At 44.0% G+C, this 23,690-nt stretch overlaps 1 protein-coding gene across 3 annotated transcripts in view; it reads right to left on the minus strand.

Annotated features, from left to right (window-relative positions):
* Positions 1 to 618: 618 nt before the first annotated feature.
* Positions 619 to 23,690, minus strand: part of GSTCD (glutathione S-transferase C-terminal domain containing) — a 676,673-nt gene continuing 653,601 nt past the window's right edge. For all 3 annotated transcript variants that reach the window (XM_069241297.1, XM_069241307.1, XM_069241317.1), the window contains one exon: positions 619 to 2,514. In XM_069241297.1, coding sequence (XP_069097398.1) covers positions 2,378 to 2,514 — 137 coding nt within the window. In that variant the 3' untranslated portion in view covers positions 619 to 2,377. The remainder of the gene's footprint in view (positions 2,515 to 23,690) is intronic.

Here is a 23,690-nt window from a genome sequence, read left to right on the forward strand (position 1 = left end):
TGCAACTTTCATATCCCTTCAGTGGACACAAAGTGACATTGACTAAATGAATGGTCTTGGAGTGGCCAGGAAAGGATGAGGTTCATTGGCTGGAGAGATTAGAAAGGATCCATAGAGAAGCAATCTTTATGTGATTTTACACCTATCGGTACATAAGAACTGGTTCTTGTCCAACTATTTGGAACAATAGTACAGGATGCTTTTGCAGAGGGCCACCCATGTCTGAATTTCTACTAGTGAATGGGTTTCTCATCTTATTTTCTTCTCCAATTGTCAGAAAGCACCCGTGCATATTTCATCAACATTTTACGTTAAATACGTTGAAATGTACACGCTGAAGCAGTCCAGACGTTTCGAACAGAGTTCAAAGGGTATGCGGAGAGGATATGCTATCCTAGCATAAAAGTGATGGGTGGAAATGCTTCAGTTTTAAACGCGTTATGTCATTGAAATCTATGACCAATTAACTGAAAAATATATACTCACCCTATACACTCCCCTGGGTAAGATCAAAACTGCTCAGGGCTCTGGCGCAGCAGCAGGGCTCTTTCTGGTACAACAAATAAATAGCCTGCAATACTGCAACTAACACAAAAGCAAATCACACATATTCAAGGGTTACATGCCCACAAAACAAGTTTATTTTACATGACCAAAAGTTATATGATGAGGTGAAGAGGCAGAAATCGTAGCAGAATAACAGTCAATGCACAAGGAGAATCTTCAAGCAAGGTCACCGATGGGTGATCTGCAAAGCTGATAATAGGGTCAGTCGCATAGAAATAGGGGTCGGAAAAGTAAACACACTTTAAAATCTTAGTGTTTCCTCAGCGAAGACACGGTTAATCAATATATCACTTTCCATAAGAGACTAAAATGCCCACTTAGCCTCTGCTCACTCAGGCATGTTTTGTGAATTATGGGAGTGTCATTAAAAAGGTTCCCTTGTGAATCAACATCCTTTCCTGTTTTCACGGCACCTATTATTTGTACAACCGCTCAATCTCCGTCGGAGCTGGACTGAGGCAGCGCATGCGATGGAGCCGGATCATTATTAGCTGGAAGTCGGACCTGAGGATGGACTATTGCTCTAAAAGTCCGATTATGAGTGGTTGAATGAATAGAAAAAAAATTAACGCAATGATAAATGTGAAAATCCATTCGTTGCATCAGCATCCCTGAAGGATAGATGCACCTGTGGCAATATAAAACTGATACACCTTGGCAAGTGGTCTTAATCGTTCACGATCGCAGAGACACCTTATCATATAGGCTTGAAGTATTTATATCACGGTTCAATCCCTAAACAGGGGAGGACAGGCATTTCCCCACGAGGCTACAAGCTAGAGGGCTGATTCTAAGACAGGAAAGGCTGCGATAAGCCAGCCCAAAAACATTTAGCCAGTATATTTTAAAAAAGGGTTGTATTTTGCACTGCTTGGGCACATTTGTTTCTAAAATTGTCTTTGGTAGAGAGCACATCACTAAAGCTCATTGAAGAGGGTCGGGCTCGCTTGCAACCCTCACTGGCCGATGCGATATGTGGCTGATTTCAACATTTTTACAAGGGCTGGTGTTTCTTCCCAGTCAAGCCATGTCACACAATGCAGTAAAAAGTGTTTGAAATATATACAAATATATATTTCACGTTAAAAAATTATAAAAGTTTGACAAATTACATACTTTCTAACTAAGGTGTGCTAACAGAAGAATGGACAAGATACACAACCAAATGGTGTAAACTCAGGGCTTAAAAGCCAGTGGCATTCTTATAGAAAAAAACAAAAGCTGCACATCACAAAACATTAAAGGGAACATTTGGCTTTTAGGAAAATCAGCCTTCTCCTCAACTCGACTAGAGCAGTGAAAGAGTGGCATTGGACAGTTTGTAGCTTGTGTTCTAGGAGAACTCCATCAAGTTGAATTGAGGAACATAACCACTGATACATTTCTAACTCTGATACAATGTTCTACAAAATGACGAAAGCTGCATCTGCTTGCGGGCATTTTCCTGCATGAAATCTCCCATCAACACCAAGAACGCCATTATCAATAATAATTATTTGGAATCATTTTAGGTGGCATACGACCTTTCATTTTTGTCAAATGTGTGTATACAAAGTGTCCTTCTGGACATAAATCTAAGAAAACCATCCCATCAGTACGCAGCAGAGGCGGTCACTCGTTGCTTGCAGGATTAGTGGCGCTCTGCAGGCAGCCCCTTTCCAAGTCTTCACTTGGATCGTTTGTTATCTGAAGGTGATGGGTTCAAGATGTCCCACGTCTGCTTCCCAGTCATGCTTCATATGTCCCAGAAGCCATGAGGCTTTGATCATGGACGGCCTTTCTTTATTGTGTCGAACGTGAAGACACCGCTTCAGAGGGGGACTCCCACGATCATGTTGTTCTTCGGAGAGCAGGTCTCCGGCTCCATGGAGATCACCTGGGCAGAGTACCCGCATGCTTCTGCGGCCCAGGCGCGGTCCATATCGACCAATCCCATGCAGCGCTTTCCTAGGTGGCAAAACATTGAATGTGCATTGTTACTCTTCAAATATACAAAAAAGTAGCGTTGATGATCCTCAAATACATTACTACAAATTAGGTTAAATTTTAAACAAGAGATAAAGGATCTTCCTCTTGCACTTGAGAATTATTAGATAGTGGTCTCCCAACAGCATGTTTGCCGCTGAACCAATTTATTAAATGCAGGTATTGAGACAAGACCTTGTGAAAATGAAGGAACAACCCAGTGAAATGCGCGGGTGCAATATGTGTGCGGGTGCAATTTGTATTACAGAAGACATGACAAGTGTCTGCAACCTAGATGCACAAAAACAAGCATTTGTGTACATTGAGTTTTCAAGGCACTTATGTAAATACAGCTGTTAGTGTCCTACCCTCAACTTGAAAAGTGCACAGTTGTCCAGCCTCACCATTCCAAAACATGCACTAGGGCCTGCTTGCAAACTGCTTTTTATAGTAGGTTTATTAGCACTGCAATAGTACTACTCAAGTACTACAAAATGGTACTCATTAACCAATGTGCAGAAGGTTTTGCCACGCCTCTCCTAGCCTTACTGTGCAGAGCTTCACCTCAACTGCGGATATCTCCGCACATGACGTACATCTACATTTTAATATTAGATGTAGAAGGGAAGGGAGCAGTAGCTGGAAAATAGAGAATACTGTCTCCAAAACCAGGGGGGCTAAGGAAGAGAGATTTAAGGAGGGCTAAAGAGGGCTTTGGGGAGGGACATGCATCTACCCACAAAACAGTAATGCCACTGCTATTCGCAAACTGCACTTCTATAGGTACTACAGCCTAAAATGACCCAAAACAGTTGCAAATGTACTCTAGCTCAAACCTGGAGTAAGTCCAGAACCACACAGGGCCAACAACTAGCACTGCACCATCTTCCCTTAGAAAACAATGGAGGTAAGGACTCAAGAAAGACATCATCGGAAATAAAGTTATAATATATTAATGTATTTCAATTAAAAAAAATATATATATAATTAATTAAATGTTAAAAAATACACATATAAAAGATAGTTATTTAGAAACATTTAATAATATAATTTACAACTAACTGAGACTTTAAAAGAAATGCATTTAGTAAATTTAATTTCACACAATGTTTAATAACTTTCAGTGCAAAATGAATAAATATAAACATTTTGCTTTGAAGTGTTTTTTATTTTAATACATTTAAAAAAGGCATTTTAATATATTTAAATGAATTAAATATTTAAGTCAAAAATATTTTTATTTTGTTCTACATCTGAAATGGACATTATATGCATTTACATTCATATGTAACAAATGTAAATGTAGTAATTATTTTTAAGTTTAATTGTTTTTTTTACAATTTCCCAGTACTTTACAATAGGGAGATGTCCACCCTGGGAGGCAGAGACCTCCTCCTGCATGTGAAAAGTTAATTGTACTAATTTTACAAACGTAAAGTATGCTCCACCCCCTGAGTTCAGGGGTTGGAGACATGCAAGTCTACACTTTGTTGTAACTTTACAATAGAAATTATGAATAGCCAAAATTAGTAAAGTTACTACAAAATGTAAGAATCATTTTTTTACCGTAGTGAATAGTCCATGAAGTCTCCTACCTCTGACAGCTCACTCAGAGACATACATGTCATCCTACTTAACTAGCAATAGCTTAGCATTACACGTCACTGGTACAAAAAAGGAAAACAAGTTCAGTTTTGGACTGTTTTGTTACTTGGGTAACATGGATTGGAGCAAACGCATTTTGCTTCAGCCCAAGGCCATTCCAAAACCATGCAGTCCAGTACCCAGTGCATGTGCTCTGACCCCTAAAACATGCAGAAATAGGCTAATCACTGGTAAGCGTCTTCAAGTATTGTAAAATGCAACAGTATATGGTGTAGAAACTACACCCATGGCATGGAAATTTAACTGTCATCTGTGGACTGCAGCGCGTATTGTGTGGCCCACTAGTCCTTCAGGCCTATCATTGTAGCCTGACTGCTGCAGTTTAAACCTGCAGTCCGACCTATCAAATAACCCTTTGACAGGGAAAAAAAACTTTTTTAAAAATATGAATATGTTAACCCTATGTAGATCTTGCAGATTAGACGGAAGGACGCATGATATTTAAAACTGAGACAAGTAGAAAGTTAATGTTAAACATATCCTAGCAGCGACAAGTCCCCCAAAAATATTTTCACTATAAGTACTCTGCCTGACCAATGGGAAAATTAAAGAAATTAAAGAACAGATTAAAATAAGAATTCTGCTATCTCTGGTTTGGGAACAGCTAGAAAAATTACGAGATTTTTAAATACTTATTAACAATTCCACTTAATGGTAAAGTTATATTTTTAATAAATATTTAGAAAAGCAACTTTGAAAAAGTTCCTTTTCCCTGCTTGAAGCTCTTGAAGGCTAGATTTGCATTAGCCTGACAACAGCAGCTCTGTTAGCGCATGATCTCAAGGAGTTACAGAGCAGAAGCAATGGCTTAGGTCTGGTGACAGGATGCAGTAAAGGTAGAGATAGTGATATGTATCAGTCCTGGAAGAACAGCAGATGAGGTTCCAAGAATGTCAGAAGCTTGAAAGAGACAGAGATCTTTCCATTATAAGCCAATCAGGTTTGAGTAGGTTAGAATGAAAGGACTGCTCATTTCCCAAAACACCCCCTGAATGGGGCACAAGCTTCCTCCAACGGTAGAAGCCCTGTGCTATCCAGGATTTCCCCACACTAGTGCGTTCTGGGACAGATTGCAGTAAGGCAATCAGGATGTTCTGTAAAAGTTGGGAATTTCTCCTCATTGGTTAGGGAGTGTCCAGAAGCGGCTAAAGTGCTAGAAAAAACTGGTGAATCATCAATTAAATAAATATATGATGGCATATAATTTATTCCATTCATCACAATCAGATTTTCTCTCTAATTATAGTATGGAAACAGCCTTTTTCGCGATATCTGACTAGATCAAATTCTGGCTGGATCAGGGCCAGATGGCCGCCCTTATCCTGTTAGATTTACCGACAGACTTTGATACTATCTGTCAACAGATATTACTAAACAGACTAGCACATCATGGAATATGCAGTAGAGCACTTATTTGAATTCAATCATTCCTATCAGACAGAGAACAATCAATGTACCTGCAGCCTTTTTTTCAATGCCTAAAGTACTGAAATACGGTATTCACCAGAGATCCTCACTGAGCCCCCACATTGTTTAATGTCTATATGATGCCTTTAGCACATATTGTGGAAAAATGTGGCATTAAAGTCATTTCATATGAGGACGGCGCAATCCAGCTTATCTTCTCATTTGGGAATCAGGCATTGGGTGAACCAGATTGGCTTTAGCAATGTCTTCTAAGGGGCATTAACTGGATGAGCATGAATTATTTAAAGTGTAACACTCCCAAGAAGGAGATTTTATTTTTTAGTTGCTCTGCCAATGCATGGTCCAACTACTTGTGGCCAGAGGAACTGGGACTCCCCCTGCCTCATACGGCAGTAGAAATAAATTTAGGAGTCAAATTTGATAATACTCTTGCTTTCAGCCATCAAATCTCTGCTGTGGTGGGGTCATGCTTTGTCATCTTAAGGGCCTTCTTGGGTTTTCCTGCCTATTTGCTTAATTTGCTACAAATTGTGCAGAATGCAACAGCTTGGCTGATTTTCGATTTGCTTAAAGTTCAGTAAGTTCACTCCGAGATGAAGGTGCTTCACTGGCTTCCCATTACAAAACAAATTACCTACAAAGCCTTACTAATTGTATTTCGGGCTTTTCATCAGAAGGCCCCTAGTTGTCTATGAAATAGACTCAGTCCCTCATTTTGAGTTTGGCGGGAGCCGGAGGCCGCCCACCAAACACTTTAGGATGGAAAACCGCCACTCCGGTTTTCTGCCAGCTTGGCCCTATTATGAGTTTCCCGCTGGCTCAGCGGGAAACAGGCCCCAAAATTGACCCTGGCTTGTAATCGAGCCGGCAGCAATGTTGCAGTGCATCGGGTGCGACAGCACCTGTCGTGCTTTTCACTGCCTGTAATTCAGGCAGTGAAAAGCGCAACAGGGCTGTCCAGTGGAAGGCCCTGCACTGCCCATGCCAGCTGCACGGCCAGTGCAGGGACCCCAAAGGGGCTCCCGACATCCAGTTTCTGCCAGCATTTGCATGGTGGTAGAACCGCCATGCAAAAGCCAGTGGAGAGGGGACTTGTAATCCCCAGGACAGTGCTGCTTGCAGAACTGCTCTGGCGGATTAAGACCGCTGGCAAAGCCAGGCTGTCGACCGGTGGCAACCTGGCGGTCAGACCATAGCGGCTCCACCACGGTCATAATGTGGAGGACAGTCCGCTGCTTTGGCGTAATAAGGGTGTCAGTCCTTATCTCCTGGCCCACACTTTGTGATCAGAATATGCTTTACTTTTAAAATGTCCTTGGTTTCACTTGAAAACCAGAATAGGTCGTTCTTTTATGGTTTTAGCTTCTAAAGCCTGAAATAATTTAACTGTGGCACTGCTGCACCTGGAGAATGGAAATCTGTTTAGGTCGTAATTAAAGACCTGTTTTCTTTTTACAGGCATTAAGTACTCTTTTGTTCTTGGGTCCAGTTTTGTGCTCTATCGCTAGGACGCCTGTTGGCAGCTGTGTGCTGTATAAATGCAGCAATGCTGCAGTGCGTAGGGTGCAGTGGCACCCGTCACGCTGTTCATAGCGCAACGGGGCTGGCCACCGAGGCCCCTGTTCTGCCCATGCCAAGCGCATGGGAAGTGCAGGGGCCCACCTGCTCCCCGTCTCTGCCAGCCTTTACATGGCAGTGCTACCGCCATGTAAAAGCTGGTGGAGAGGGGGTCGTGCTCCCCAGGGCAGCGCTGCTTGCAGCGTTGCCCTGGAGGATTAGGACCACCAGCACCGCCAATCCCTCCTGTAGATGTAAAATTCACCTGCAGATGTAAAATTCAGAACCATCTTTACATAAATTATTGTGACACATAAAGCGTGTCAAGTAGCGTGTAATGTTGAGGTCAGATGTGGCAGTCACTCGCATATAACTTTTTTAGTCATTTTATTGCGCTTAACAAAATAATGCAGACCCAGTACAAGGAAAAAGAGTGCTTTACCTAGCCCAGGGAGATAAGTGGCAGACATGCATGGTTAAAAGGTGTATGTGGGGATTCTAAATATGTGTGAGATTCTGAATATTGTGGTTGGAGCATAATTAGTTATTGTTTAAGATCAAAGTTATATCTGTTGTACTTGTGTTAATAATTGAGCATCCACATAGACAAAGTCTGGATTTTAACAATACATCCAGGGGAAAAACGTTTGTATTGGCAAGGGAGGACTTGAACATTGCTCTTAGGGTGCACACTCTGAAGAGTATTACTTTTAAAGACACAGGCTCCAGGAGCATAGGCTCGGGTCGAGTGCCTAGGAGCAGGCCAAGAGGGTCATTGGAAAGGTAGACTTAGTTCCAAAACCTCAATCCACAGATAGGAACAGGCTAATTTCTTGCTTTGTCCTTCAGGACTTCCTACATCTCCGGTCGTACTAGGGTGATGCAGTGGGTGCTACAAAAAGCAGTACACGTGTGTAGCTTAACTGTAAGATTACCTGCTTGTTTTAGTTGGCAGTCTTGCACATTATCGCGCAGTAGGTTCTGAATTTTGTGCAGGCTGCTAAAGGAAGATAGTCGAGATCTCATAAAATGGTGGGATGATTTCATTAAATATTTGCTCAATAGCAATATTGATCACTCGGTTGGTTCCATGCAGAGCTGCTGTCAATAGTGCCAGCTTTGTGTCGTGAAGACCAGTGAGCAGAGTGTTGCTTTTGTCACTGAAGGTCAGGATTGAATAGTGGAGTGCAAGTTACGAGGTGTAAGAATGGTCGGTATTGTGCAGGGAAGGCTCATTTGATATAATACTGTCTGTGACAGATTTCCCACGTGACAAGGTTGGCAAGAATGTCAAAACTGAGGGATTTGGCAGATGGGAGAGAGGAAGAATAGGGCAGTATGCCAAGTTCATAAAGGAATTCAGCAATGGGTAAGAACCTGAAACACATTCCTGTTGATGAGCACAACTTTGGGTGAGTTTCAAATAGTTCCAGGGAGCAAATGATGTGTTCTTGGGACTCTATAGTGGCTGCCTTGTTGAGGAAATTTTACAGGGGCTGAGGGATAATTTCTTGGGAATGAGAGCATATGGCCATTTTTTAGTGAGGCAAGGAAGACACCAGTCAGTAAGGAGAAATTTAGATGGATCCAAGTTGGTGATGTAACAAAGACATCACCAACTATGAACCCCAATAGTTTGTGGCATATTCCGCACTCTGGACACCATGCTTGGTACCTTGATCTGTAACAAAGGAAGGCTTAACTGCAACTTTCCACTAATCTGGGAGGTTTGGGTGGGGCGCCCACATTTGACAGTACTAAATGGCAGTGCAGCTCCAATGGTCAGCTTGTTGGTTGGCTGGTCCCAATCTGTTAGAGGTATGCATAAGGAATGTGCAAAGTGCTCTGACTGCTGCTCGTGAACTATTTCTCCTGAAACCAGTCTGTAACCAGCCTGTCGGTCGTTAGACCCTAGTCTACGGTAAGTAAACTACTGTTTCCTTTTCTTTTAAGGGTAATTGTAAATTTTTATTTAAGTAAGTTTCATTTAAGGCCTTTTAAGAATGTTGTGGGTTCCTGTGAGTTCTTTCTCCTTGGTTTCCTCTCTCTCTTGTGCATGTCTGTCTTTCCTCTTGTTATTTCTTCTCCCAAGGTGGTTTTGGCAAGATACGTCACCTCGGTGGAACAGGAAAATGCACAAGGATTCAGGTAAGTGTTTTGTATGGGTCGTTAGGGAAACAGGGGTAGTGCCAGTGAGGGGAAAACCAGGAAGATACCTATTTTTAGTGCTGTAGGACTGCTTGGTGCTTTCCTTCCCCGTGCTCAAACAATCTCCAGTTGTTTTGGGGTTGGTGTTTTATACATGCACTATTGTGAGTTCCAGGTCTTTTTCTCCACTTAGGAGAGATTGTACCTTGTTCAGCCACATCCCTCCTGGAAAGTGGCTGGTGATGTCTGCCTGTTGCCCTACTGGGGGTTGTCCTTTGTCTCCTCTTCTTCAGTGCTCTCTGCTCCCTTTCTCCCCTCTGGTTGTCTTGCTGCGATCGTCAACGTCCTCGCTCCTTGTCTCCTCCACGCTCATCTTCCTGCTGTCTCTGGCATCTTCCTTCCTCGTCGTCTCTTCGGCACTCATTCTCCAGCTGCCTCTGGCATCCTCCCTCGTTGTCTTTTTCCACCCTCCCCACGGTGTCCTCCTCAATTCCCTTTTTGACCCAGAAGTCATGGATAATTCCAGGTGATCATCTTCCCGTAGTACGCCCCGGGGTACTGAGGAAGCGGCCCAACCTCTGCGTCGTCTGCGGATCCGGCTGCGGATTCCATGGACTCCCACTTACAATGTTTTACCCAAGACTTCCCATAACCTGCTTTGCACTGCCCAAAGCTGCCTCCATAGGGCGCTGCACGTTGTCCCCTCTGTGCTGCGGTACATGCCCTAGATCCTTCTGTTTAACTTGTGTACCTTCTGAAGTGCTGCTTGTCAGGATGGGCGGAGCTGAGACCTTGGAGCATTCAGGGATTAGTTTCATAGATGACTTGCTCCAGGACGGTGCCCTGATCTCCTCTGACTTATTGTCAGAGCAGTCTGGCTTATTGATGAGTAATGGAGACTATCTGAGAAATTATGACTTCTGCACCTTGATGTGCACCCACTACCTCAAGTCCTGTTCACACTGGGATCTGAAAGGAGGATCACCTCCTGGATAGTCAAAGCTATTCCGGAAAGGACAGCGGGCTCATTATTAACACTCGGACAGAAGTGGGAACATGACGTGGGAAGCTCCTTGATCACAAAGAAGTGGCAGAAACCACTTGAACATCCACACAAAGTTTGTCGCAGTGCATAGAGCTTAACTGACCCTGGCCCAGCTCCACAGTATCAACCCCATTGCGTCATCGGAATGCACCCAATGAGATGCCCCCCCTAGGCAAGTATTCTCAATATGTTCTGGGACTGCTCACTAACACATACATTTTGGACCTAAATCTGTACTCTCTTCATTTGGACTGCTGGTCTCCCCGAATTAACTCATGTTGAGAGTTGCATACTGGGGGTCTATAAGCTCAAGAAGTCTAATGGAATGATTAACAGCTTCCTCAACCTGGCTCTCCTGTTGGCTAAGGGCATGATTGCAATACACTGCCAGGAGTCAGAGAGTGGCATGCCACGGGTACACGCTGAGCTGTGGCAGAGTCTGTACTGCACCAATAGGAGATACAAGGCCTACATAGATGATCCACTGCAGCTTTATGGAATTACCTGGTCCTTGTGTTTCAATGGCCTATGAAAATACTAGGTGACCCTAGACTGGCCTATGTCCTGCACTACACTACCATTTCCCACCTCCTAATGAGTGACTCTCAATATACGATTTCGGTCTCCCTGGGCGTATACTAGGGTTCCAGATGAGGATGCACCTACTGACAAATGCACTCGACCACCAACACTGCTACAATCTATCTTTAGGATGGATCACTTAGGATCAGGCTTTCTACTGTACTGTAGTTTGGTTCGGATCTTCTTCATTTTACATTGTTATGCTTTATCGTATTTTCCATGGATGTACTCTTCAAAGCTCTGACATCTGCATATTGCCCTATCTTGTAATAATGGCTATGACGTAATGCATTAGAAACTCAATAATTCTGTTTAAAAAAAAAATTAAAAAAAGACAAAACAGACGTGAGGAAGTCCTCCTCACAGTGCCACTATACCCTCCCAGGTCCTGTGATTTTCTAATGCTCGCCCTGCTTGCAAAAAGTGTGATGGGAGCTTCTACATGTGAGGGTGAAGCATGAACTATTTAAAGCGAGGTGTGGAAAATTAAGAATCAAGTTATCACAACAACAATTAAGACACTATTAGATTCCAGCAAACCCACATAAGGCTTCAGCTCCCTTTTTGAACAGCCAATAAAGAAGGAGGTCAGGAAGGTAAAGAGGAAGCCAGGGGCCAACGCCCTGAAAATACAAATTCCAGGATTCTTCAAATCAAACGAAGGTTCAGGACTGACTTCCAAGTCTCCCAAGGCCTCTAAAAAAACATTTGAGCAGTTGGAATCAGAAAGACTGACACAAAGCAACATTTCTTTTTTTTTTTAAATAAACAGTGATTGTTTAGAAATCAAAGTCAACATCCATGAAGGACAGGCGACAAGAGCCAAGCCCAGAGAGAGATCTAACACAGATTAAAATAATGCAGTTATCAAGTGGACTATACACATGAATCTTACCCATATGGTGGAATGGGGTGGGAGGCTTGATAGACAGGTGGCCGCTGGAAGCCTGGTGTCCAAAGATGCTATTGGATGCCACAGTCATGAATGGTCCTCAAGAGAGTGGGTGATAATTTGAAAAATTGGTAGAACTTGGGACAAATATGGAACCAGTGACAATCAAATGATCCCTGGACAAAAGCCCTGAACATAAAGATGCTCCACAAGCGCTGAATGCATGAAAGCTGTCCCCCGTACTCCCACCCTAAAAAAACAGGAAAAGGAAAAAAAACAGTTCACCCAGAACAGTGTGCTGATATGCCGCATGCCAACATCTGTCAAAAAGAAGACGCAATCATAAAAGTGAACAGAGCAAACACAGAGCCTAAAAAGCCAGAAACCTTTGACCTCAAAGCATTTGTGCAATCTCTCTCAGACAAACTAGAGGTTCAAAATTATCTACTAAACACCTTAGCAGTGTTTTTGTTGGTAACGGACTGCAGGATAGAAGCCTTAAAAAACTTGGGGAATCTACGTGTCTGATGCAGACCCAATGAACACCTGTGCTTGTTCCCCTATAATAAATAAACTCAGTGCATTGCCTAATTCTCTGACATTATTCGTTAATGACCTAAAAAATCAAATCATTGTTTACTGTCCTTCAGGTGACAACACTCAACCACCAACTGAGGAACTAGCAGTTCTAAATCGTCCAGACTCAAGACTCACAATGTGGCCACCTATGAACGCACTGTATTTCAAAACAACAAATCCTCTGATCCACATATAACCTGTACAGCAGAGATCCACATTCAAACTACACTACAGAGTTCTCTGGACTTAAAAAGTCCAACATTTTTAAACCAATTATCAAGCCAACACAGAGGACTTATGCAGCCAATAGCAGGCCTCCAACTAGAAAGCCCAAAGTGTTTAATAAGAGGAGGGCAACGTGAACCTCAGAAAATGACCTCAGGGCTGTAAAAACTGCTCACAAAATGTAAACATAAAAGGCAAAGAAAAATCATTAAACAACTAACTGCAGTAGTCAATAGACCGATCGAAAACATGTGCCTCACCTTTGAACGAAGGAAGCATCAGCTAAAGTCTAGCAAAATCTTCTCAAACATCCATCTTATTGGTGTTGCAGCTACTCACACCACAACTGAAGACCAGGGCAATTAAACAGTGATTGTCAATACCTTGGGCATGCCCACCAAATATATACCCTCCCACAAAAAACCAGACCAGCATCAAGTTGGGAAATACAATGATACTGACAGACATTCCACTCAGCACCACAGCAGGCAGGACACACTGCAACAATGAAACTGTGGACCAAGGCATAGAGAAGGAAGTAATGGTCTGTTGCTGTGCTCCCCTGAATGGTTCTACAAAGGCAAGACAGGCAACAGACTCAGTTAGAATTGTCGGTCCGGCCACACTTGGAGATACAAAATACATTGACTCTAACCAATCATCTGCAAACTCAAATGAAAACTGCAATAGGTCAAGCATTCAAGCAAGGGATGAAAACAGCCACAAATGCGTTGCAGCCTGTCAGTGTGAAATAAAATGTGAATAGCACCTCAATACAAGAGCTCAAGCAAGCAATAAAAGCACACTTCAAGATCATGGCAATCAAAAGTATACCAGGTCAGTCACTACACACTTAACTACTGATTGTGGCCCTCCCCAAGACATAAAGCGGTTACTCTACCCTATATATGTCTCCAAAGGACCACATAACTACCTAAATAGGGGTATTATAGTGAAGTTACTGAGGAGTCATACACCACTGGTGCACCTATCAAGCATGGACAGCTATTGAGCCCCTACCTCATTGTGGCTCACAGATGAATGAGTGCAACCAGGCGAACACCTCCCACAACAACTGCAGCTACTTAACAAACAAGCTTTGTATGGAAATGGAACGGACCCAGGAGATACAACAATCACAATTAATCTAAAAGAGTTGAAGTGGGATGGCACTTTAGCTAATAACATTGTGGAAATCCTGCCTGCTCAATAAGAGTGTGAGAGCAGGTAGCAGACAAACTGGTAAATGAGGTTAAGCACAAGTCAAAGAAGGCCTATGCACTTGCTCCTCAGAGACGTTGCCCTTGTTGGTTTATGTCTGTAATAAGGTCAACCAATTAAATCAGCAGATTAGAATTTTCAACTGGCCTCTTACACAATATAAAAAAAAATCCCAAAAAACATACATAACAGAGATGTGGGCTGCAAGGCAAGATCAAGATGATAAATTCTGGTCACGATTTTTCCACACAAGTAAGTCCAGGAATGAAAGGAACTTTGGATCACAGTAAATAAGCAGGAAAAGGGGAGCACTGCAGCCAACAATGTAAATATTGCGGAGTGAACGGGTTGACCTTTTAACTAATGCTCTAAGAGAGCATGACAAAAACCCCAAAGGGTCTTAACTCAATGCAAAACAATTTTCTCATGAATGAGGTTCGATCTAAGTGCATGGACAGTATTGGTTACAAAAAAACGCAAGTCTTTCAGATCATTAAGAAGGGTCGCTGTGATAGAGGTCCAGTCCCAAATGGCCTACCACAGTCACTATTAAAACTTACTCATGGATTCTGGGCAGACATTTTAACCCCAATCTTTAATCACTGTATTACTATTTATTAACAGATGTAGAGACGTGGGCAAATGAGCAGCATATTGCCTGCCACACCAAACATCTTTTAGGAAAAGGATCAGGACATCTGCAAACCTTTTCTCACTTTCAATCCTTATTGACAGACGGAGGGGTCTCCAACCTTTTATGTAACAGGAGGTACTTAAGTTCAATGAAAGTCATCCCAAGCTACAAATATTTGTGTTGTTATATTGACTACATCAGTCAAGACTACATTAAGTGGCCATAAAATACAAGATTACCATCAGTGCTCACCATAGGTTCATCAGGCACAGTTGGAAGTAGTAATCCGGAAAAGGCTTTATCAATGTGGAATGTCTCTATGTAGGTAATACATAATAGCCATGTTTCAATGCCCCTGGTAACAAGGTAACTATATTAGTAGTAGGTTTCCCCAATGCCACATGATTTATGAAATACAGCTTTAATATATATTTTGCAAATTCAACCATTTTGCTCCAAAATATCAGCTCATAATATACACAGATCTTCATCTCCAATGCACTATTTTCAATTTTGGTACAGATACATTAATTCAATCAAACAAAAGCTTATAATTTAGTAGGCTGGGGTGCACACTGGAGAACTGATGCGCTATTCACTTGAGAAGCCTGGGATAGACCAATTGCAGCTAAATATATGCTGTATTACTGCTCTATGGAGTCTGGTCCTTTGACTCTGTTCCTAGAAGCATCTTATAGGCATTTCGCCCAGTCTGCTACAGTGCATCATGTCAATATACAGTAAGACCTAGCTGCAAATTAAAACTGTGGATGGAATCACAGAAACCCGCAAAATCAATATAAGGACAGGCTTAAAACACGCCTGTATCCTGGCACCACTACTTTTTAACATCTGTAGAGAATCTAAACGTGCATGCACCAGAGCTTGGTGGAAACTCAATCAACTCCTGATATCCAGAACCAGGATAGTGCTGCAATGCCTTTTAAATAAACTACATAAATATGTTGAGTTCAATGCGTTAACTGTCAATCTGACAGAACCAAACTCATGATCATAGGGCAAAAGACCAAGACGCTAGGATTTTTTGGTTGACCCACCATCAAAAAAGTAGCAAACTATTAGTACCTGGGTGTCACGAATGCTAAACAACAAACTTTCCTCCCCAGAAACAGATTATACAAGCAAAGACCATCTCTCTGCTCTTCGCCTTTTTAATGCTCTACAAAAAAGTAACTTTGGGGTACCCACTGTTCACCGACTGCAAAGGTTCCACATGCCAAGCCTGCATATGGGTCCGAAGTAATTCTTGGAAGTGAGACCAGGCTCTTGGATCAACTTGTAACCAATACTTATAGACAGGCATTTTGCCTACTGAAGCATGGTTCACCAGCGCAGATCTGATTGGAATCTGGCTTAATAAAACGACTTGGAAAGACAAGGGCCATTTGCAAAAATATGCTTCAAGCTAAGAACAGCAAAAGAAAACTCACTAGAGCATCAGTTGTGGTTGGATAAGGCAAACCCAAGTACTAAGTCAGGAGCATGCTCTTTTTAGTTCAAAGCCTACCAGACAGCTCAGCTGCCTGGTTTCCTTATTCCTGTGGCCATTCTGAAAGCTTCCCTGGGAACATATTCCGCTCATTGCTGACTACTGGCTTTGTGGTTTGTATCTCACATTTTCAGGCTTTCTATTTGCTGGCTTTATTTGTTTTAGGCTGCCCAGGTTCAGTTCACCCCCCCCTCCCTTGCCCCAAAGCTTGTTCACAGTATTATTCCACAAACTTCCTTTCTGCATACAGGCCGTTAAATCTTGTTCTTATCTTGTCACAGTTGCTGTGTATTCAAAAACAATAGGTCAAATGTCAGCAGGCTTTGTGTTGTGAGGAAACATGGTGTTTACTTTTCTTTATCTGACTTGAAAGTGAGAGAATTTATGTGAAAATCCTGCTGAGTACCCATGTGAAAGGGGAGGATGTAGGATTTTGTTTTCTAGCATAAAACAAGTGAACTGTGTATTTTTTGTAATTCCAAAGTGTGGTAATTCTGAAGTGTGGTGGAAATATATATTTGAACATGATCAAAACACATCAACACACTAGGTGATGACATTTGCACACATCGCTTGTGCGCAGTAAAAACGTGTTTTTGGTGCAAATGTAACAGTCATTTCAATTGGAAATGCGTTGTCTGGAATGGCAGTACACTACCACACCATGCATACTCCACTCCACTCCATTCTACAGCACTCCAGGACATGCCACTCACTACACAACACAACCTGCTCCTCCACTCCACACCACTTACCACACTCCACTCCAATCTACCGACACCACTCCAATCTAGCCCACTCAACTTCACTACAATCTACTCCAATCAACCCCACTCCACTAAACTACCCAACTCCAATCCAGTATACCACACACTGATCTACCCCACTCTACCCCAATCTACCCCATCCCACTTCAATCTACCCACTCTCTACCCCACTCCACTTCAATCTACCCCAATCCACTCCACTATAATCCAATCTACCCCAATCTTCTCCGATCTATCCCACTCCAACCTACCAGACTTAACTATAATGTACCCCACTCCATCCCAATCTACCCCACTCCACTCTAGTCCAATCCAATCTACCCTACTCCACTCCAATCTACCCACTCCACCCCAATCTACCACACTCAACTCAAATCTATCTTCCCAACTCCACTCTACCCTCTCCACCCCAATTCAATCTACCTCACTCATCCACTCCAATATACCTCACTCTATCCCAATGTACCTCACTTGACCCCACAATAATCTACCTCACCACAATCTACTCCACATCACCCCAATATAACCCACATCACTCCAATCTACTAACTATCCCCACTCGAAACTACCCGACTACCCACACTCAACTCCAATCTACCCTAATGTAATCGACCCAATCTATGCCACTTCAATCTTTCTCACTTCACTCCAATCCACCCCACTCCAATGTACCCCAATCCACCCACACCACTCTACCCCAATATATCCCACTCCATTTTAGCCCAGTCTACCCCAATCTACCCTACTACTACTTACCACACTCCAATTGACCCCACTGCAATCTACCCCACTCCACCTCAATTTACCTGACTCCAACCAATCCCACTCCAATTTACCCCACTCCAATTTACCCCAATCCACACCCACTATATTCTACTTCACTCTACCCCCACTCCACTCTACCCCAATCTACACCACCTCCCTCCACCCCATGCCGTTAACATTTAGTCATGCTGAACAGCAGCCACACTGGTGTACAACATGCCAATAGCTCTTGCATAGGTGAGATCTATTGGCTTTGCCAATGCTTGCCTCTACATGCTGTTGCAAAACCTTCAGACAAAGAACCTATGGACTTCTCCAGTTACTTTTGCCACTTTTAAAAGACCATTTTCTAAAACTATTTGTCAGCAATCGTCATCGGAAGATAAACAGCAATTGGTAGAGCATACGCATGCCTGACTGATTCTGAACACCTATGGAAAGTTTGGTCTCCAAACAACTTGGAGTCTCTGCTTCTCAAATAATATTAGGCAGAAACTGCTGCAGTATCGTCTTGGACGTTTGCCCACAATGTATCCCAAAAGGGTTAAGCAAATTAACTCCTACTAATTGGAGGCTTTGCATCAATCAATCAGGATTTGTAAAGTGCGGCTAATCACCCGACATGGTACCCAGGCGCTTGCAGGTCTCAGAGGCTCATTCAAACAGCTAGGTCCCGAGGGCTCTACGATATTCTGGAAGTGAAGTGATGGTCCAGAGTTGCATGGGGAGGTTGCACCAAGAATGAGGGAAAAGCAAGGAGAAGGCACACAAAAAACGACAGAAAAAGCAAGGAGAAAGCAGTGAAAATGATGGAAAAGCAAGGAGAAAGCACACAAAAAACGAGGGGAAAAGGAGAAAGCAGTGAAAATGAGGGAAAAGCAAGGAGAAGGCACCAAAAGCAAGGGGGAAAGCAATGACAAAGCAGTGAGAACAAGGGAAAAGCAAGGAGAAGACACTCAAAACTCAGTGGGGAAACAAGTAGAAGAAAGGAGTAAGAGCGATGCAGTAGCATGTGGAGAGCTGGGCCTGGGACCCCCTCAATGGGGTTGCACCGTGGCCTCCCTTGAGTAGGTCCTGGGAGGAGGGAGGTGCACTGGGAGGTGGAGGGCGGGGCTAGGCGGGAGGCAGAAAATAACAAGTGTCAATGAGGGGAAAAGCAATGAGAAAGCAGTGAAAACAAGGGGAAAAGCATGTAGAAGGCACACAAAAACTGAGGAAAAGCAAGGAGATAGCAGTAAAAATGAGGGAAAGCAAGGGGGAAGAACACACAAAAATGAGGGTAAAAGCAATGAGAACACAGTGAAAACGAGGGAAAAGCCAGTAGGTACACAAAAAGGGATGGGAAATGCAAGGCGAAAACAGTGAGAACAAGGGAAAAGCAAGGGCAAGGCATTCAAAAATAGTGGAAAAAGCAAGGAAAAGAGCCAGCATACACATACTCTACATCTACCTTGCTCCAATACATGAGAGGCATGTTTGTTAAAATTCCATTTCAATCAGTAGGGACTCCACTCTTTCAGGCAAGGAGTAATGCCGTGCAATTTGTGAAATTCATGGAAATTTGCCGAAAACAACCCAAGGGGACATCTGTTACAAAATCATGTTAAACCTTCGACAAGGTCAGGAGACTGCCCCCCCCCTCCACCCGGGACAATATTAGCATCTCAGTATCATTGGAGCTGTGCTTCAGGAAGAGCACCTGTGCCTGGCAAAGTTTGCTGGTTAAAAACACACTATGCACTTTAACTCTGCCTGTCATCTTTCTGCATTCCTTGTTTGCGTCTCCTACCTCATTAGCATTTTATTATGGTCAGTTTGTAATATCTTAGCCAGTGTATTATTCGTATTGAACAACCTACTCATTTTTGATAATGCCTTATTTGGTAGAGACTTTATCTAGCCGAACATTCCTTTTCATAGTATATTCCTCAGGCATACTGGATCTGGAATCTTTTTGAGCAGAACTCCCGCACACTGGTATGTGGCATCGTCTGGCTCTGCATCGACATCCGCAAGGGATGTGAAGTGCACAGTGCCTACCTAGGCGCCACCCCAGCACACTGACATCAGTTTCTTTTCGTGACTTTCCACAGCAGAAGAACGGAGCCATGAAAAATACTGATGCACTGCTAAGAGGCTCTGAAGGGTGACCCTACAGTGAAATCAGTTCACAGAACAGGGAGGATGGAAGGGTCAGAAAGGAATCTGTGGCTAAGGTTTCTACTAGATAAGACATTACCGAAGGTAAGTAACTTGTTTGTCTGATAGAGTGTTCTAGCTGCAGATTCCTTACCTTAGAAGATACCAAAACAATACCTCCTTGGAGGTAGGCGTGCGAGCAGATTACACAAAATGGTCCTGCATGACCAAATAGGCAAAATGCCCATCACAACTGACGTGACTGTCCAGACAGTAATGTTTGGTTAATGTGTGCAATAACACCCAGGTTGCTGCCCGACAGATGTCTAGGACAGGGACTCTGTGAGCTAACATAGTGGTCGAAGCCTTGGCTCTGGTGGAATGAGCGCGCACACCCACAGGTAGTTGCTATTGGCCAATGCGTAGCAGATTTTTATGCAGAGTACTCGCCATACCGAAAGGGTTTATTTTTGCAAAGCCTTCTTTGCTCCAATATTCCCAATGAACAGTTGATTGTTCACCCGTAAGACTACTGAGATCAAGGTAGAACAACAAGGATCTCTTTCGGTCCAGTTGGTGGAGTCTCTCCTCGTCTTTGGAAGGGTGAAGTGGAGCAAAGGAGACAGGCAAGGTGATTGTTTGACATACAGGAATAGGAGTCACAACCTTCAATAGGAAGGAGGCATATGTTCTCAGAACTAGCTTGTCTGGGTAGAATGTTGAGTAAAGAGGGTGCATCAAGAATGCAGAAAAGCAATTTTTTAGGTGAGTAGGTGGAGTGGGCAGTTGTGCAGTGGCTCCAAGGGTGGACACAAGAAAAATGTTAAAGCCGGATTAGGGTCCCAATGGGGCATGATGAATGGTCTTGGAGATAACAGGTTTTGAAGTCCACTGAGAAAACGGGTCATAACAGGTGACTTAAACAAAGAAGGTTGGTCCAGTAACTGCAAGAAAGTCGAAATGGATGATAAGAAACCTTTAACAGTGCTCAGAGCAGGGTCCTGCTGGGCCAGAGAAAGAGCAAACAGGACAACTTGGGATATGGGTGCAGTAAGAAAGTCAATGTTCTCGAATGTATACCACGAATGTATACCATGCCATAAATGTGTCCCAATGCCAGACATGTACCGTCTTGGTGGAGGGATGCTTGGCTGCCAGAATAACGTCACAGACTTTGGGAGGGAGGTTGTAAGCTGTCAAGTGTCGTCACATGAATCTTGAAGATGCGCAGGTTTGGGTGCTGGACCCTTACCTGGTGTGACAGAAAATCCTTCAGAAGTGGCAGCATGATCAGAGGACTGATGCACATGTTCAGGAGTTCAGAATACCAGACTCTCCATGCCCAATCTGGAGTCACAAGAATGACTTGGGCCAAGCGACAGCAGACTTGGAAACTCCAGTGTGCAGAAGTGCTGATGCTCTGCACTCTCTGCAGTGGTGAACAGATCTAATCAAGGCTCTGCCTACTCTTGAAAAAGACCTTACACCAACTCCTGATGGAGATGCCATTCATGATATAATATGCATAAATGGCTGAGGTTGCTCTGGTGTTCAGAGAGCAAACCAGATGTTGAGGAACCAGGCAAACGCACTGATGTTCGAGCCATGTCCATAGATGCAGGGCCTCATGACAGAAGGCCCAGACTCCACATCGCCCTATTTGTTGCAGTACCACATGGTGGAGGTGTTGTCAATGAACACTTGCACTAGCTTTCTCCTGATCAAAGGAAGAAAGGCTTTCAATGCCAATCGAATCGCCCAGAGATATAACAAGTTGATGCAGGGTCCAGACTCCACCGAGGACCAAAGGCCTCTGATCTCCACTTCTCCCATGTGGCTGCTCCAGCCCAGAAATGCCGGATATGTCACAAAAGTCAACTCCAGCTGGGGAAGGGATAGGGGTCTGATGATGATCCAATTGCAGTTCATCAGGCACCACTGCAGATCTTTTGCAGTTCCCTCCGAGATCTGGACCAGGTTGCAGAGATTCTCCTGATGTTGTACCCAACAGAACTTCAGGTCCCACTGCAGAGCCCACATATGCTGTAGAAATGTTTAGCCCCCACGTTTGACTGGTTTCTGATGTGGCTTTGACAGTTAGTGCACTGGGTCCCTGCTAATCAGATCCCCATTGCCAGATCTTTTCCTCCAAAACTGCACAGTTGTTTTGCACAACTGGCAAACACTTTAGATACCACTGTAAGTCCCTAGTAAATAGTACCCCTGGTATCTAGGGCCTGGAGTACTACGGAAAGTCTCTGAGGGCTGCAGCACCAATTGTGCCACCCTCAGGGACCCCTCAGCAAATCCACACAAGTGCTGCCATTGCAGACTGAGTATGTGGATGCAGGCTAAATTGAAAACACGACCTGTCACACACTCCTGTGTGCCAAGCCTCTTATGACTGCATGTGCCAGGTGTAAGTCACCCCTAAGCAGGGTGCATCCAGACACATGTGAGGGCATATATGCATGAGCAGATATGCCCCTGCTATGTCTCTGTCGATTCTGAGACATAGTAAGTGCACAGGGAAGCCATTTTAAATGCATGTGCTAGACACTGGTCATTACGAGTTCCCCAGCTACTTGACGGCTTCTCTGAATCCTGGGATGTTTGGTATCAAACACCTCAGAATAATAAACTCTCCCTGACTCCAGTGACTGATTTATTAATAAATGCACACAGAGGGCACTTTAGAGGTGCCTTCTGAAAACTTACCACTACTAGTGTGTTGACTGACTGGTCCTGGTCCTGACCAATTCAGCCACCACAGTTGTGTTTCTGCCCCCCCACCCTCCCCCCCCCCTAAAAAAGATGAGAGCAAGTGCTCTTCAGGGCCTGAGACAAAAGCCTGCACTGGGCAGAAGTGTGACCTCCTCTCCCAGGCAGGATGGACATTCCAGGGTGGGGAGGTTCAAAGGCCTTGCTGCCTTTGTAATGCAACCCAGGTCTCTCCAGATGGTGGAGATGACCAACCCCGATGTCCTGCCCCTACTTTTGGCTGCAGCACAGGTGGAGAAATTAGTTAAATTAGGAGGAGTGCCCACTTTATGCTAGTCCCACCCGTAAGGTGGACAAGCTGAAGTGGACACTACTTTTAAAATCCTCCATCTTGCTTGGCAGGAATTAGGCCACTGGTGTTATGGTTATGCCCACTTCCCAGCAGAAGTAGTCATAAGAAGGGTGTAGTCACCCTAAAGGTTGTCAGCCCATTGGCTACGCTCCTGGCACTCCCTGTAACGCCTCTAAATTGAACATTTAGGTGGCACCCTTGAACCCTAGAACTCAGATTTTGGCAACATAAGAAGACCAGGACAAAGAAGAGTTACACCTGCAGAAGAGGAAAAGAAGAAGCATCTGACCTGGAACCAGCCCCTCAGGCCTGCCTGCTGACCTCAAAGGATCCTGCACAAGAAGCCAACTCGTCCAGCCTTCAATAAAGGCTCAAGTCTCTTGTGGGCAGCGGACTTGCCTTGCAAAATGAAACTCCAAAGAAAAGACTCTGCAGCGGCTGGGCCCCGTAAACCTGATACCAGAAGTGACCACTGCACCCGGCGTCCATGGCCCAAGGTGAAACCATCCGACGGTGCTAACAGAGGTCCCCAGCTGCCCAGAGACCGAGGCCAGTGTGGTCTCACCCATCTTCGACTCTCCTGAGACACCTGAAGCCTCTGCACGCAGCCCTCCTCTCCCACAGGCTTGTGGAGAAATAAAAATCTGACATTTCTAGCAACCACTGCACCTACCCCAGCTGAGGTGGGTCACCGGTGCCAACGACGTCCCCCGCCTCCTAAGAGCTCAAGTAAAACCTATGTTTACCCCTGCCGGACTCCCCGATGCCACCTGCAGCCTCAACACACAGGACGACCACAAGTGGTCCCAGATGTGAAAATCCAATGCTTAAAGACACCCCTGCATCCGTCGCCCCTGGGCACGGGAGAAGAGGACCAAAGGTGCAGCGACATTCTTGAGCACTCCAAGTCTACTATCAACCTAACTGG

The sequence above is a fragment of the Pleurodeles waltl genome, chromosome 1_2, assembly GCF_031143425.1.
Source record: "Pleurodeles waltl isolate 20211129_DDA chromosome 1_2, aPleWal1.hap1.20221129, whole genome shotgun sequence".
In the NCBI taxonomy this organism is placed as follows: domain Eukaryota; kingdom Metazoa; phylum Chordata; class Amphibia; order Caudata; family Salamandridae; genus Pleurodeles; species Pleurodeles waltl.